This window comes from Seriola dumerili, unplaced genomic scaffold (genome assembly GCF_002260705.1).
Source record: "Seriola dumerili isolate Sdu_G_001 unplaced genomic scaffold, Sdu_1.0 BDQW01000121.1, whole genome shotgun sequence".
NCBI classification, from domain to species: Eukaryota; Metazoa; Chordata; class Actinopteri; order Carangiformes; family Carangidae; genus Seriola; species Seriola dumerili.
In genome coordinates, this window is record NW_019174376.1 from 874801 (window position 1) to 891631 (window position 16831).

Genomic DNA, 16831 nt, shown 5'->3' on the forward strand with positions numbered 1-16831 from the left:
ACACAAAGAGTTCACAAATCTAAATGATACAAACTCATAGACTGCTCATCTTGACTGAAGCAATCTGCTTGTAATTTGCATTGTTCGTGTTGATAGTGTCTAAATACACTCATATTATCAATACAGACCTAATCCAATATCTGGGTCAGTGTGGAGTCCAGAAATGAAATTGTTATGGCCTCTGCAGGAGACACTGTCATTGTCCTAGAAGTGACATGGTCCACTTTCCTCAAAAACCACAGTGGAATCTATTGTACTTGTGCTTTCACTCTGTATTTATCATAAATTACTTCAAACTATTCCCCTCGGGGAGAAGCAACAAAGTAATAAAACAGATTTTAAAAAAAAGTGTGATTTTTACTTCTGTGGGAGACTACAGGTACAGATTAGATAGGGGGAAAAAAGAAGGCAAATGGTACAGGCTGATAAGAGGCCCAGCTACACACAGGGGAAGGACAGTAACACCATATCAGATTGAGCAGTTCAGAGGAGTGATGTGCGGTGGATCGATGAGGAGTGGTAGAAAGAGAATAAACACTTCACTCTCATTTCACCCAGAAAATATAAACACAGTTGTCAGTCACAAAGCATTACACAGCACAATGAGAGGAGAAAAGGTGAACTGATGGAGAATATGAAGAGATGTGCTGCAGTAATGAAAGGAGGAAGGGATAAGGAAAGTCAGATAATAAGAAAACAGAGGAAGAAGATAGAGAGAGGATATTCAGTGGTGGTACATGTCAGAGAAAGCATTACACAGTACCAATGACATGTGGTGGTGCTTAGTGTAGCCATTCAACTATCTCTGGGCACACAGAGAGATTTCAAACCACTTCCAAATGGCAATTTGTCAAATGATGCAACGGTCTAATGGGTCGGCTCCACTCCAACATGCAGCTATTTTCTCCCATTACGTGAATTTGTCTTCAGTTTAAACAAGACAAAAACAGCTTGATGCCTGTGTCATTTGATCACAATAAGTGCTTCAATGTTGTAAGCTAATTTCAGGAGATCTAACCTTCCATGAACTCATTAATTTTCCATGTAAATGTGTTTTTTTTTCTGTTTTTGTTTTTTTTTTCTATGAAAAGAGCATCACTGTAAGGGAATCAATATTACCTTTCCCATTCCAGAGTGGGCATGTCCGATCTTCACCACTACTGGGAAGCCTGGTGTAGTAATCTGTAAAAGAAATTATATAATTCAGTGATGAGTAATGATTAACATTACAGAATGACAACAGTGGTTATTCATATCAACACACTGGAAAAATCCGGCAGTGAAAACATTTTAGAAGTAGCCACTGTTGGTGAGTGACTGCATTTTCACTATTCACAGTGTATTTAGGCAAGAAAAGCCTTTTGTGTTATTTGTTGTTAGTTGTTTTATCAAAAATGATTTTAAGACTGTGAAATGAAATACTTTGTGAGGAAAGCAATTTTCTGCAGTGGGCATACTGACAAAGAAAAAGTCTATTAGAGAAACATGCAGTTCAAAAAAGGAAACTGATACAGATGTCTATGGAATATCTGCTGAAATCATATGACTGAATAGAGTGTGTTCGATACAGGATTTTATACCAATAACTATTTGATTAACTAAGAAACAGTGATAGTAATATTTCATTTTATAATCAGTTTTTAACATAAATGTAAGGATCCCTTAAATTTGTTTTTGTTCTGTTTTACAATTCATCTTCTAGGGGAGACTTATGTCTGAATGTATTATGGCAGTCCCTCTAATTGCTGTTATTATTTTTCAATAAAAACCTAAAATGTCAACTTGGCAGAACTAAAGGAAAAGGCTGGATCTCCAAAGTCATTACAATACTTTGTCTTGGGAACATGAATGTCTGTGCCAAAGTTTGTGCCAATACATTGCATTTGCACAGAATATGACCTGCTGGTGGTACTAGAAGAAAAGTTAGGGAATCACCAACGTCAGTAGGATTCATCCTCTAGTGGTCATTAATGTCTGTGCAAAATTTCATGGCAATTCATCCAGCAGTTGTTGACAGATTTCAGTGAGCCTTGCCAGGTTACATAATGCATAATACATAATGCATACACGTTTCTTAATTACTTCAAGCATCTCAGCCAATGTACAGGCCAATAGATCTGCAATAACCAAATATAAGATGATATATACCGATATACTGATTTATCCAACTCTGTTCCTGAACATTTGATTCAAAAATGTAAAAATAAATAAATTAAATGAATGTGTAATTTACTTTTTAATAGTAGTGACATGCATTCAGATTACAAAATGTCTCATTTTATTCAAAATGAGTTATGAAGTTATGAAACAGCAATACTACTAGTCTACAGCTGAGCACAAATCAGACAAATCTATGACTCAGATGTTACACTGATGATCACACAACCTGTCTCTGAAAACAACAACTACAACACTAATCTTGAACTTGAAAAGAAGCTCCACAGCTGATTTGATTCTGTAAAACATCGTCATAATTTTCACAACAATCATGACTAAGTGACTACACCTACAGCAGCCTATGGGAGGAGAGCAAGGACATCAAAAGAGGGTAGAAGAAGAGGCAAAGGATGGTAGTTTTTTTTTTTTTTTTTCTGCGTTTGAGGAGGCTGTCCCTAAATTGTTGAGTACATAAGAGGCTCCCTGTGTGCGACCCTCTCAGCATTCAAGACCAGAGTGAGAGGGGATCCAACTATTGTAAGTTTCTCAGTGTGTTGTCTACAGAGAGGGAGAGAGAGAGAGAAAGAAGAGAGGGAAAGACGAGAGAGGGAGCAGTGACAGCAGCAGCCTACCCTTCAAGTTATTTGCTCCAGCTTAAATTCAGAGGTGTACTTTAAACTTATGAAAACATTTCTATCCACAGCTGCCTTTCGGCTCAGCAGAGCTCATCTTACTACTTCAACTCTACTGTCTTATCTGGCCCCCCTCCCTCCCTCGCTGACTGCCAGCCTGATTTGCTTCCCAGGGAACTTAACGGGATCAGAAGAGGTTGCCGAGCGTTCTTTCATCGAGTGCTGGAGCAGTTAGAGGCAGCCAGAGTCGTCATGGCCATGTCCCAGGAGCGGAGTGCGTGTCTGGGGCTCTGGGTGCTCCTTTTGCTTGGTGCAGGCATGGAGGAAGTTGTGGAGGGATGTAGCTGCCACCCAGCACACCCACAGCAGCTTTTCTGCAGCGCTGAGATTGGTAAGTTATTGACTGGAGATCAATTTAGTTTGTGTTCACTCACAAAATTTAAAAGCTGCTGCATTTAATAATAATAATAGGAAACTGGTTTTAAGTTCTTCAGACTTTGAATGAAATGACCAGAAAGGGGGGGTGTGATTTCAAAATGGGAGGAATGGCCCTCCTTCCAGAATAACTGATTGATGATTTGGCTTATTGATCAATTTAATGAGATTTTCTGAGAGGTAACTAATTCTAATCCACAGACTGAACCTACTATGCCGAGAACTAATCAATAGGTTTTCATGGCTGAGCTTTTAATGGCGGTTGATTTATTATTGTGGCTTTTTCCAATTATATTCATCAAAAATATCAGTTGTTGAAGTTGTTAAAGAACAAAATAGGATGGCTATATAAAATATTAGTGTGGTGGGTGGTTAGTGGAGGGATTATTCATTGATATCAGTTATAACATCATCTTTTTCTTTTAAATGAGTGAGTGAAAAGAAGAGAAATACATGCACCCTTGTTACTCAGACTTGCCTTTCTTTTGCTTATATTTTCTATTTCTTATATTTAGCCTTTATATTTTTTTATTTGAAAACAGTGCTACTTGTTTTATATTTGAGTCTTCTTGCTCTTAATCACATAAAAACAAACTAAAAAAACAGTCAGCACAGAGTGGCCCCGGCCTACTTTCTATCTGTCTGTCTGTCCGGCTATCTGCCTGTCTCTCTGTCTGACACCCCCCATCATCCACTTCTCTCTTGTCTAAGCACAGGCCAAAACCAACACTCTGCTCTGACTTTGAGTACTTGGCTCCAGACTGTGGAAAGCTGGAGTATGTGCTTCTGTCAAAGGTTACACTCCAGCAGAGGAGAGCGAGAAAGAGAGAAAGTAGAAGAAGAAATTGCTTTTATTTTAGTCTTGTTTTCTAATTGGTCTGTATCTCCCTTCAGGTTTAGAGAGGGTCGCCTCCTTCAAAGTGCTTTGGAAATGTGTCTCAAAAAATAGTCAGTATGAAATGGAAGCTGAGACCTGTTTTCAAAACCCCCATAACGCCAAATTAGATCTGGGTTATGGGAACACAATGAGTAAGCCTATCTGGGGCAGTGTTTTTAGGACAGAGTTTTACATATGAAATGTGTCATCCATGAGTGAGATGTAAGTATCATTATTCTGCTTTCTCCATCTGAACAATTTGAGGTTTTCACAAAGCCTGGTCCTGCAAAGTCCTGATGAGTTAGACTGGAACAGACATAAACCAGTTCTCAATCTAGACTTACTGGTCTTGTTGGCATCATGCTGGGTTGAATTTTATAACCATAGCTTTTGGTCTGTGTGTGTAAGTTTTCATTGGAAACAAAAACATCCCAAAACAGTTGTATAACATGACACAAAAGTAAACCAATCTGTAGGTTATTCTACAACATTCAAAAACTGAAACTGTCTTTGAAACAAGCCTATTACAAAATAATAGGTGAATTTTTGTTGAACTATTTTTATCATAACTTGTGTCCAAACCACTGGACCCAAACAAAATGTTTTGATTGACTGTTTAGTAAACCCCTCCACTGAACAGCAATTAGCCAATCGTAGCTTAGCAACCTCAACCAAGCAGAGCAGTCAAAGTTTAGATTTGTTAAAGACACATGTTAAAGCAGTAAGTTTACTTTATAAAACCAGAAACAGAAGAGCAAATGTGTAAAGAATGGATTAAACCATGTTTATCTGGATTAATGCAAGCTGCATATGTTAACATGTTTGCCTAACTAGCTACAGTAATAACGCTAACATAGTGTTAAATCAGAAAAAGCCCCTTCGAGATTTGAACATCCACTAATTTATATTTACCCACTTCACTGGCGTCCATTTTGGATGCCACTATCAGAGTTCAGTGTAATGTTAGCAGCTCTGACCTGATTTGGGGAAGTTAGACACTTCCAGCACTAGCATGGTCTGAGATAGCTTTATTTACATACAAAGTCCTCATCCTCAAAACATTCCTCTTGTTATGTTAAAAGAGAAACATACAGTTTGAAAATATGAACAATAAAGCATAAATCTCAAAACCTCCATGTTGCTTGTCCAAGTAAGCATTCAAACAAAAGTGACAACAAAATAACTATCTTAAAGTTTCCCTTGTCGCACTGTAGGCTGCTACATGGAGTCTAATCCTACAGCTAGCTAGTTTGACTGTAGTCTTTGCTTCAGTCTTTCAACACAATATCATCTGTATGTAGGCCTAAGCACCAAGTGGCTACCTAAGACACGTTTACATGACTCTCTTTTCAGAACGAGTCAACCGGACAGCAAGAGATTTCAACCAGCTCATGGAACTGATGCTAATTAGTTAGCTAGCTACAGTAAGATAACAACAGTTGTCATTTCAGGCGGCAAAATGTAGTTGTTGGCTAGAGCTGAGAAGCCAGATTTTGTTTACCTCAGTGTTTCAAAAGCTGTTAACAATTGTGGTAAATCTGGCACAATTATTATTATTATTATTATTATTATTATTATTATCATTATTATCATACATAATAATATTATATATTATATTAGAAATTGCATATGTCTTGTGCAAGGGCAGAAAGTTTGACAGGCGTAGCAAGAGTAACTAAGGGGGCGGGGCTTGGAACACGGTCAATTGACCACAGGTTCTTTTGTAATTAGGTCCCACTTCCTCAGGGTCTGCTTGGGTGCCTGGTTTTAAATGTCTGAGTCCTGATTTGGACACAAAAGTCAGTGGTCCCCTTTCAGGTAGGATGCAACTTTCTAGACCCATGAATAAGAACTAAGGAAAATCCCTCACTTACAATAAGTGCATCTAAGAAAACTTTTCATTTGGTGGCATCTGTGGTTACACTGTCCTTGTTGTTTTCTAAGGATAGACTGGTGGTGGCCTTCAGTTGACCTGACAGTGTTGTCAGAGTCGATGAGCCCTTTGAATAAAGCTGTACATCTGAGTAATATCCCATCTGGACAAACCTTGGACGATTCCTTGGCCATGTTTGTGTATTTGACATTGTGTGTGTGTGTGTATGTGTGAGTGTGTATGTGTGAGTGTGTGAGAGTCTGTGCGTGTGTTGGACAGAGGCCAAGCCATGCCAACACAGCCTAATCCATCTCTCTCTCTTTCTTTCCCTCGCTCTCCCTACTTCATTTCCATGTCTATAGGCTTGGTCTAATGGGCTGCATACTAACAATATCAGTGTGAAAGCCCGCTGACAGTCCAGCTTTGTGAGCATGACAAGGGTGCCGATTCATCTGGGAGGGGGGAAGTTACTTACTACATCAGTTCTCATGGTACAAGTTTGCAATATTTCTTTGGTTATGTAGCTGTGAGGCAGATGCACAGCCACTTTCACTCTCCAGGCATGCCTGTCCTTATTCCTGTTTGTTACACAGCTGCAGCAACTGAATGGAGTGGGTAACCTAGCCTGCGCAGTTCAAAAGATGTCTAGGTGGGGGGCAAACATTTCAGAGAATCTGGGCCAAGAGAATCAACAGACAACAAACTTGAGTTTTGCAGTTCAGTTATTACCTGTAACCTCTACAATAAATGTCATCAAATGCACTACAAATCTATTATGTGTGGAACATGATCCAACACAGATTTTTTCAGTTTTATCTGGCATGAGCAGACATCGTCTTATAAATGATTAAAACCACTGATCTGCTGTAATGGTAAAATGAAAAAAAAAAATGACAGTACTGTTCTTGGCTAACTGGCTATACCAACTTCTGTCCTCTTCCATGTTGCACTGATGTATGGCCAATGCTCAGACTGCCAACTATTTGATCCTTACACATAGCACTGTTATAATAATAAGATTGTTGGTACAGTGTAGTATTTCTATGTATTGAGCGTGACTGGCAGGTGATATAATATTAGCTGAGGGGGTGGGTGTAGTGATGTAATTGTACTTATAGTAAATATGGCATCACCCTTTAAAATACTATTTACCAGCAGGGAGTGGAAAGACTATTAAGATTTGAAAATGCTGCAGTGTGAAAATACTCCTGGATGCAAAATATTACCTAAAGCAAGAGGGATGTGGAAAATACAAATTTTCCCATTTTGTTCAGAATTTGATGAGAAGATCATTACCACTCTCATGTCTGTGAGGTAAACACAAAACTAGTCCATGTTAGTTTAGGTTAGCCAGGAATGACAGACAAACAGCTAGCTTGGCTGTATCCAAAGGTAAAAACAATCACCTACCAGCAGCTGTAAAGCTGACTGTAAACCTCTAAATTCAGTTTTTATGCAGTTTTTAACCAGTTCACTGGTTGTTGTGATATGCTTACCAACGGATATGAGAGAGGTATCAATCTTCTCATCAAACTCTTGACAAGCACTATTCCTTTAAAAAAACATACAAACGTACAAGCAGCAAAAGTATCTTCAGGTCTGAAATTAAAAGTGCTTATCATATACTCACTATGTTAGATTAGATTATTAATACATTGGCTTTTAAGCAGCAATGTTGAAGCTGGAGTTACATCAAACCTCTGTGCTACTAGAGCACATTACACAAGTACAACAACATATTTTATGATGTTTAGCGTATATGTTCAGCATGTAATAACTCTGCAAAGTTATCTAAAACTGTGGCTGTCAAGTGAATGAGGTGGAGCAAATTACAAACACCTCAAAATAGTACTTAAGTACAGTACTTTATGTCTCCAGCTTGATGAAGATTTACTCAAATTTACCCTTTTTTAATTTATCCAATTTTAATTTAAGTATCCGCAACAAATTAATCAGACTAAGCTCTTATTCTTTGCATGCATTTTTCAAGTCTTTATGTGTGTAGGTGACTTTACAGGCAGGTGTGTCCTTATGAGGCCAGACTTTGTTAAGTGTACTGTAATGTTTTATGTAGCATCTATGTGCTTACTGCATTTTCTATTTACCCTTTCTAGTTTCTCACATTATAAGCCAGCAGGCAGTTTCCCTATTGTATTTTCTTTCTATATTCTATTGATAGACACAAGATGGTTTCTACTTCACTTGGATCACCCCAACAGCACTGTATTAATCTACTGTATTAATCTGAAGGCCTAATGTTATCAGACCTATTGCCATGCTCTATTTGAGCCCGAGGCTTTGGATTATGCAGTGAAAGAATGGAGTGGAATCAAAGTTATATTAAGCAGGCATCTAGGACTGTCCTCTCCGACATTTTTGTCCCTAGACTAGCCATGTTGCTGTGGGTGATGCAATGCACTCAGATTAAACTATAACACTACACACAAATTCACATAAACTTTCTGTCGGTACGTTTGTTTGCTGCCTTGCCATTCTATTTCATTGCATGTTTAACAGACAAGAAAAAGTCTCTTTTTCTCCTGAAGCAATTTCACAGAACACGCTGAGCTCCTCCTCCTCCTCTTACCAGCAGACAAAACCGTGGTGTAGTTATGTGACGAGCGAGAAGCAAAAACAAGGGGGTGGTTTGCTTAGCTGTGTGACAGGGTGAGTGGGTTAGGAGGGGTGCTGGGTCACACTTTCTCTCCCCCTCATTAATACTGTAGCTTTTCTCTTTCTTTCATGGCTTTACCAAGGTCAGTCGCTCCAATTCTGCCTCTCTGTTTCTCTTTTCTCTCCGTCTTTCTGCATCTTCCTCTGGTGAATCTACAGGCGACTCTTTTCTCTCTTTAGAGATACAGTGTGAAAAGAAGGAGAGGAATGACAATTATCTAGCAGTGTTGAAAGGAATATTCCTTACAGGCAATTTACTGGAAAAGCCAAATTGAATTGCTCGCTAATCAAGATATTCTAGTAGATTGCATTTATATGCATCTATATATATACGTTTATATATATGTATATATATCCAGTCCATGATTGGCAGTATAAAAACTTCACTTATTAAAATTTGAATCATTTTCTTAGTGAAAACCTCCTACATGACATGTATGCTGTAATGCAGCAATATTTCGCCAATGTGCCACTGCTTTTCAGATTGTTAATGCAGCTGTCTGACTGTAAGACTTGAGGTTTTGGGAAAACAGAGACTCAATCTGAAAGACAGCTGTAGCAGTAGTCTTAATTATGTTTGATGTATTACGCTACAGCAGTGTTATTAGTTTAAAGGAAATGTTTGACAGTGGTATTAATTTGTCAGTTAACATTATGAGAAATGCAGATGTCCAAAAGTGCAGGTTTCATGGCTTTGCTGGAAGGAAAAAAGAATATATCGGTAGAAATGAAATCTATAATAACAAGGTTTGATTTGGCACAGTGTGAGCTACATGTTGTGGTCGGGATGAATAAAACCTACAATGTTAATAATACTTTGATTATAATGAGTATTTTCTCTCTAAATGACAGGCTGTAAAATTATATGACTTCAGTGTTACCTTCCTGCCGAGAACCACAGTCCAATTATCCTGCTGCTTTACTCTTCGACTTGATTCACAGTATGGGATAAAATAATGCAGAGCACCAGACATGGTTTGGCTTCAGTGTGTATGTGTGTGTGTGTGTGTGTGCGTGTGTGTGTGTTTGTGTGGTGTGATGTGGTGTGGTGTGGTGTGGTATATACTGTATACATAAATGTGTGTGTGTCCGTGTGTGTGGAGTCAGTTAATGGGAGTGTGCAAGCAGAGAGCTACTTGTTATTCCATGTGGGTTTTGATTTCACTCCCAGAGGAGAGGAGGGACACATCCTGTATCACTATTGAGAGGGACTGCTACAGTGTCTCTGTGGAGATTTGTGGAGACAAATCAATCTATCTATCTATCTATCTATCTATCTATCTATCTATCTATCTATCTATCTATCTATCTATCGATTGCATGTAAATCACCTTCTTGTGTTGCCCCTTGCATTTATTTGGCATTTCAATTACCTTTCTGTGTGTTTTTTTGGTCTGGCAGTGATAAGGGCAAAGATCTCTGGAGAGAAGATTGTGTCGCCTAGCAACAGCTCCTCACCTTACATGAAGATGATCCAATACGAAATCAAAATGATCAAGGTGAGATCTCAGGACAGCCATAAAAGCTGCTGCTGGTGCAAACATACATAATTTTTAATGGTTATGCTGCTGTGTATAGCTGTGTGGTTTATGTTCGTATCTGTGTATGATCTTTCAGGGAAAGTAGCAAAGAAATTCTAACTGGCTGTTCAGACCTCCTAAATGTCCATGGATGACAGCACTCAATCACTAGAAGAAGTCTTGGTCATATGGTTCAAATGCGTGCAAACGTCTGTCTCCGCCTTGTCCTATGCGGTTACAGTGAAATTGAATACAGAGCAGAGTATCTGCTTAGTATCAAAAATTTATATATTTTTTTATTTACAGCCACTTTAAGTATGCTACATTTTAGGGACATATAAACGTTTTAGTCCTATCATTATTGACTTACATTGCTCCCTCACGTATACTGTATTAAGTCTATTTCAGGCCAGGCTTACCTCCCCTTTTTCTTGAAACTAGAACCTCTCCACTCTCTTCTCCACGTATGTCTCTGTTTTCAGATGTTCAAAGGTTTTGACAAGGCCAAGGATATCCAGTACGTGTACACTCCAGTCTTCTCCTCTCTGTGTGGGGTCAAACTGGACTCTAACAATAAAGCAGGCTATCTGCTCTCAGGTATAGTTATGAAGTGGTTGGGTTTTATATCACACTTTCATTTGGTAAAAGCAGCAGAAAGTCCATCAAAAGGACAGCTGCATACAGTAATGTCAAACTGGTATATCTGGTGTTGTTTTCAGCGGGCGATAACAGGGCGATAATGACAGGATTTTTCTTTTAAAGGAATAGTTCAACATATTCAAATGTTTTTTTATAACATTTTTTAAAACAGACTTAATTATAATCGCTACAATGTTTGTGATGTTGTGATGCCACCAAACAGGGAGTATGTGGAGTGATGGGAGGATCTCTATTGGCCAATGTGATCTGGTCGAGTCCTGGGACAACTTATCACTGTCACAAAAGAAGAATCTCAACTACAGATACCAGATGGGCTGTGAATGCAGAGTGAGTAAGGACTGTTCCTACTCTCTTCATACATATTTATCTTCGTACCACTCATCTGTCAGTCTGTCTTAGAGTTGCCTACATGAGCTTCGGCTCGAGAAACAAAACAACTGAGCTGTTAAAGCAAAGAGGTCTTCTTATCTCTTACTCTGTCTCAGACTTTCTTTCCATTTTGGTACAAAAGATTTTCATGTGTCTTATGACTGTTTTTTACAATCAAAATTCATAGCTCATAGCATAAAGTCTCTACAGAGACCCAGATCTAGTCTCTTCTAACTTTTGCCCGAGCAAAGCTCTTATTCATGGCCCAGGGGAGACCAACTTTGGGAACAAATAATGACATGAGCGAATGAGTAAAAGAATAAATCAAATCTTCTCTCCTCAGATCAACACGTGTTACACAGTGCCGTGTGCGTCTACAGGAGAAAACGAGTGCTTGTGGACTGACTGGCTGCTGGATAACAGCCTAAATGGAGAGCAGGCTCGGCAGTACGCCTGCATCCGCCGCTCTGACACAACCTGTAGCTGGTACCGGGGTGGACCTCCGCCCGAGAAAGACTTCCTGGACATGACTGACCCTTGACCTGTAATCCTGACATTGATTTCACTCCATTTGAATCCTGCAACGCCTCAAGAACAAAAAAAAAAAAAAGTCCTGCTTCGGCTTATGTAGCTCAAATTTGGCGTGCAAAGTAGCAACTGATTTCACTGAAAAATTGGCTGATTTTTTATTTTCAAGGGAGCTTAACTCACCGCTGAGCTTCTGTTTGCAGAGTTCAGGTGGTTGCTACAGCAATGCTAGGAAAAGTTTTATAATCTGCAGGGGCTTTCAGCATTCCTCTGACTCATTTTCTCGCTCTCCACACATTCCACTTCGCTTGCTGTTTTCCACAGAATAAGAATAGCAGCAGATCATCCACTGCAGATTATTCAACCCAGAGTGAATCTTCTTTCTATCCTCTCTGAGGGCCTGGCAGTAAATGCATAACCTTCACAAAAGAGAAAAAATTGAGGACCTCATATTTGTTTATGCATAACTTACAATAAGTTATGCAGTAATTTAGGCTATACATTTACTGAAAGAAGAATAAGGAAGTTGGACAATTACTGCAAAACAACAGCGGGAAAATTGTAGGAAAAAAAGACACAGCCCTGCATTGCAAAGTGTACTTTACATGCTGTAAAACAAATCTTCTGTGCACACATTTTTACAGGTAGACTGCAGCACTGCCACCTTTTCTCCACACATTCTGGTGTTGAATTTTTACCTTTATATAATATCGAATAACAGTCCCATGCAAATGAATATGCACTGTACATAAGTATATAGCACAAGACAGTCCCCAGTTAATTATATTTTGACAAAATCTGACACAGGAATTATATATGATGATAATTCTTGTCCATCTAAATCATAACAGTTTAACCTCTCAAATTTCTGAGACTGTAAATATTGTACTTCAGTGAGAATTAACATTTTAAAGGCTAACCGGATCTTGTCTTGTAGGATATAGAGGTTCTTATCTTGTGGTTTTGTGTGTTTAGTTTAATTGGTTGAACTCTGTACTATTTCCTGTGCCAAAAATCTAATCCAGCGCTTTAACAACAGCACTGCCACCTGTAGAAGCCAAGCCCCCCCCCCCCCCCCCGTTCCTTAAAGAAAATGACGTAACAGGACAAGGTTCAATTCTCTATTTTAACTCCTTAAGAGGAACAGGAAGTGGATTCTCCTCAAGGTTCAAGTTTAAGAGCAAATAGTAAAAATTTTGGCACATGACCTTAACCAACAAAAAGAGAAATAACTCTTCATAAATGAGCGATAATTAATGATTAAAGTGTTATTTTTATAGGCCTTATTTAATATATAGACTCAACATTAATTTAAAGGACCCAAATCTGAATTGACCCCTGTCTTGTTACCAGATTACTTCACTGAAGTCATACAGATTAAAATGCATTATCACTTGTTATCCTCATAGCCAATATGTCAAGATCATGTTAGGGTCACACTTGACAATAAAATAGTTTCATTTCACCTGCACAATGCAGTCATTTTCTAGATACATTTTGAAATGTGTTAATAATTACATTTTCCATGAACTGGTATGATCATAATGCATAATAACTGTATGGCTTTAGTGAAGTGCTATAAAACTATTTCATGTTTGTTTTATACTGAACGAATTGTTTGGGTTTGTATTTATGTCTCTGTTTCTGTCTAAATAGAGTTTTCTATTTCCATGTACCAAAAAAGATTGTATATAAAATGTCTCAATGGAACTAAGTGTCACCGACTCTTTTCTTCAGGTACCAAAATGTTAAAATAATAAGATGCCTTGCAGTACTCCAGTGAGAACACAGAGGTGACATAAACATAAAAAAATGAAACGATTTAATTAAGATTTAAGATTTTGAGGTTCTGCTGTTACTTACTTAATTTGTTTTTCCCACTTGTCTCATTTTCTAACCTTTTGGTAACCTCAACACATCTCTGTGACAAAAACAATAATACTTACCTTAGGGCATTAGAGACACTGAAACATTGTCTCCTGCTTTTATAAAACATTTCACTGCCCAGAGACAAATAACCGAACGACTGAATCTCAAAATCATCAGTGGAGACATTATCAGTTGAAAAGCTGGTTTTTGGAGATGTGAGTTTGCTGCAGGGTTATTGACAACAAACAATGTGTAAAAAAAAATAAATAAAAAAAATAATTCTTACCATGTCTCTGTAGTTGGGGTAGAAAGTCTGATCAATGAGAGGGAACTTATCTGAACCCAGCTTCTTCTGATTATTGATCAGCTGAGAAAACTGGAGGAAAGAAGGAGAGCAGAGTGAATCGACAGCAAATTAATGAGGACTGAATGAGTGTAATGTGCATTATAACATGTAATACACTACTATATATGTAAGTATATGCATATTATCCATATAGTAATAACAACTGTCATTGTGTTCTTTCTGTAAAGAATGACAACAAAGTTTCCAAATGATCTTGATCAAAACTAAATTCAACAGCCACGGACTCCATTAAAAACATCTACAGTCAATAAAACACTGTGTAGGTTGTTGCACTTGTAAATGTGTTTTGCTGAAATTGCTTACGGCCCAAGGTTTGTCGCAGAGGTTGTAGATGGAGTCCAGAGAGTTGACTGAGGGGACGCCTGCATACTGCAGACCGATGATCAGGTTCCTGAAGTCCTCGTTCTGGGCCATGCTGAAAGCATGCTGACGCACCAAGACGAAGTCAGGCTTGAAAGACCTGTTGTGAGAAATGGAATGAAGTTGAATTAAGAATGAATTCATATTTCTAGATCGTTTTACTGTGTTTGGCTGACATACAGCATTCCCTGTCCGGTTTTATTTTCTGTTAGTTAAAAACAGACATTTTTGGACGGCAGATGTCACTGGCCTGTAGATGTGCAGATTAAAGTGAAACATTAAACACAGGTCATGCTACAGATTAAAAACCCACAAAGCCACAAATGAAAGGTAGTGTATTTTTCTGTGGATGCTCTGGCAGTGAGAAAATAGTTACACAGGTTTGGCTGGAACATAAATGACTACAATTGTACATGTGAAAAAAGACAATGCAGTGGCCATGTCTCTTGCCTTAGAATAGATTCTCATGTGTGAAGGATTCTTAAAAAGCTCTGTCACATTAGAGACAACTTTACTTTGCTTAAATGCTAAACATATGAATCTGATGGTAAATGAAGCCTGAAGTAGGTAATTTGTGTTGTATTTCTTTTCTCGTTATGTGTAATTAAAATGACACAACTATTTAAATCATATGACTTTATAACATTTAATTTTACACACATCACTGAGACAGAGGTAAATATATAACACAAATAGTATCATTCATAAAGGACATTTAATAAACATGTATAACCTGCATGTTTCAAACCATTTGTCTGACCTGCTTTCTGCCTGAATGTCACTATTTCACCAAAGTGTAACAGCAGGGCAAATTTTGTTGTTGTCATGTTCCCTCCTCTGAAACCACTTAGTTCAGTTCGCTCAGTTTAGCAGGAGATGAGTTTTGCCTTGGCCGTTGTCAGTTGAACACAATGTTTTTTGTGCAAACTCATGGTTTTAAATAGGGAGTGAAACCTTGTGATCTAGGAGGGCTTTAATAAAACCCAGCAGTGGCTCTTAAGCAAAATGATTGATTACCCTTCATGTTTTAATGCATTACTCAGTAAGAGAAAAAGCAGATAAGCATGGGGCGGCTGTAGTGATAATTCACTCTCATATACGCACACTCACAATAACAGTGTCTCTCAGGAAGGAGAATGACGGGCTCCTCAGGCCCCAAAATGAGACATTTCCGAAGGGAGGAGGTCGGGGTGGATGCACGGGTCAACAAAACAAATGAGATGGTTGTTTGTTTCCCATGTCCAATTGACAGTAAGCATTTTTTTTTTTTTTTTTTTAAAGCATGACCACAATTGGTTGCTAACCTTAACCTCATGGTTATTATTGTCACCATGATGACAAAGCTCCCATAACCTTAGTAGTCAGTATTCTAAAGGGCATGGATAAACAATGTACTGTGCCATTAAATTTGAGGGACAGTTTGTACATTTGCGACTTTCAATAATAACAAGTATCTTTATCTGTAATGATATTGATGCTTCTGCCCCTGGGATGACTTGATATCAGACTGAAACCAAGCTTTCTGTTACTGGTGGAGCTGGGCGGGGAGGGGGTAATGTGATCCACCCACACATTTTGGCCTCCTGGGTAACCTCATCACTGGCAGATGAAACAATGAAGCCGCTGGTGACATGTGTCACAGAGGTGGATGCCTGCAGTCCTCCCCAGGACAGCAGCAGAGTTGAGCAGTGATGAGGACTGCAGTGCAGAGGGAATTCAACAACTGAGAGAAAAAATGGGGGATGAATGTGTGCAAATGAATAGATAACAACTACTAAATGTGAGATGATAATCCGCTCTATTACAATTTTGTGAAAAAGAAAAAAAGTTAAATTTATGTGTCTCCATAGCAAAACACCAAAAACCACAGGTCTGGTGCTTTGGTGCAGTTCAGCTCAGTGAAAGGTTGATGGTGATAGGGCATGACTCCTGTTATTTTTTCCCTTTTGTCTCTGAATACGTGTTGGAGAGAGAGGGAAAGTGAACAAAGGCCAGGGTGGGTGAACAGACAGAGACAGAAAATGCAGAGTAAAAGAGATGTAGAGCGCAGTGAGAGAGAAGAGACAGACAGAAAGAGAAAACTCTGGCACAGCGTGACCACCACCAGCTCTTCGTGCACGGAGAATACTAATCAGGCACTCCAAGAAACTAAAAAAAGACTCTGGTGGGGAGGACACAGCAATTTATGTGACTGTAATCTCTTCATTACTGACAGTAGGCAGCAAAGATCAACATGGTCTTGACTCTACTCTCAGTTTAATACCTGGATTCAGTGTTGCCGACAATGTCACCGTAACCAGCTTTCACTTTGTATTTTTCACTGTTTTCACTATGCGCTGCACCAATTACAAAACACTTACAGCAAGAATAAAGATACAGCTCATGAAGAGAGCTGGGCTTTTCATTCGTTTATCTATTTATGTTTGTTTTTTTTTCATTTTTCTGGTGAATTAAAATTCAAAAAGGAAGTAAGAAAGACAGCAAGGTCAACAACACAACCATTTCGACTTG

The 16831-nt window shown here is 38.6% G+C and overlaps 2 protein-coding genes across 5 annotated transcripts in view; one reads left to right on the forward strand and one right to left on the reverse strand.

Annotated features, from left to right (window-relative positions):
* syn2 (synapsin II) overlaps positions 1-16831 on the reverse strand; it is a 75992-nt gene that overhangs the window by 12810 nt on the left and 46351 nt on the right. The window contains exons 4-6 of the mRNA XM_022748230.1: positions 14264-14420; positions 13880-13969; positions 1120-1182 (exon numbers count right to left, since the gene is read on the reverse strand). Coding sequence (XP_022603951.1) covers positions 1120-1182; positions 13880-13969; positions 14264-14420 — 310 coding nt within the window. The remainder of the gene's footprint in view (positions 1-1119; positions 1183-13879; positions 13970-14263; positions 14421-16831) is intronic.
* On the forward strand, positions 2612-13434 carry timp4 (TIMP metallopeptidase inhibitor 4). Of its 4 annotated transcripts, none has more exons than XM_022748232.1 (6): positions 2612-2694; positions 2861-3180; positions 10049-10146; positions 10650-10764; positions 11030-11154; positions 11540-13434. In XM_022748232.1, the coding sequence occupies exons 2-6, from the start codon at positions 3042-3044 to the stop codon at positions 11735-11737; spliced, it is 675 nt and encodes a 224-aa protein (XP_022603953.1). In that variant the 5' UTR covers positions 2612-2694; positions 2861-3041; the 3' UTR covers positions 11738-13434. The 4 variants fall into 4 exon arrangements, with proteins under 4 accessions (XP_022603953.1, XP_022603956.1, XP_022603954.1 ...); XM_022748235.1 differs by having other exon boundaries at positions 11030-11158; positions 11540-11696; XM_022748233.1 differs by having other exon boundaries at positions 2679-2694; positions 2963-3180.

Bases quoted from the DNA above. Each gene is read 5' to 3' on its own strand.
- timp4 (XM_022748232.1), top strand. From the start codon at position 3,042: ATGGCCATGTCCCAGGAGCGGAGTGCGTGTCTGGGGCTCTGGGTGCTC. The intron at 3,181-10,048 runs GTAAGTTATTGA...TTGGTCTGGCAG, and splicing joins TTTCTGCAGCGCTGAGATTG to TGATAAGGGCAAAGATCTCT. The intron at 11,155-11,539 runs GTGAGTAAGGAC...TTCTCTCCTCAG, and splicing joins AGATGGGCTGTGAATGCAGA to ATCAACACGTGTTACACAGT.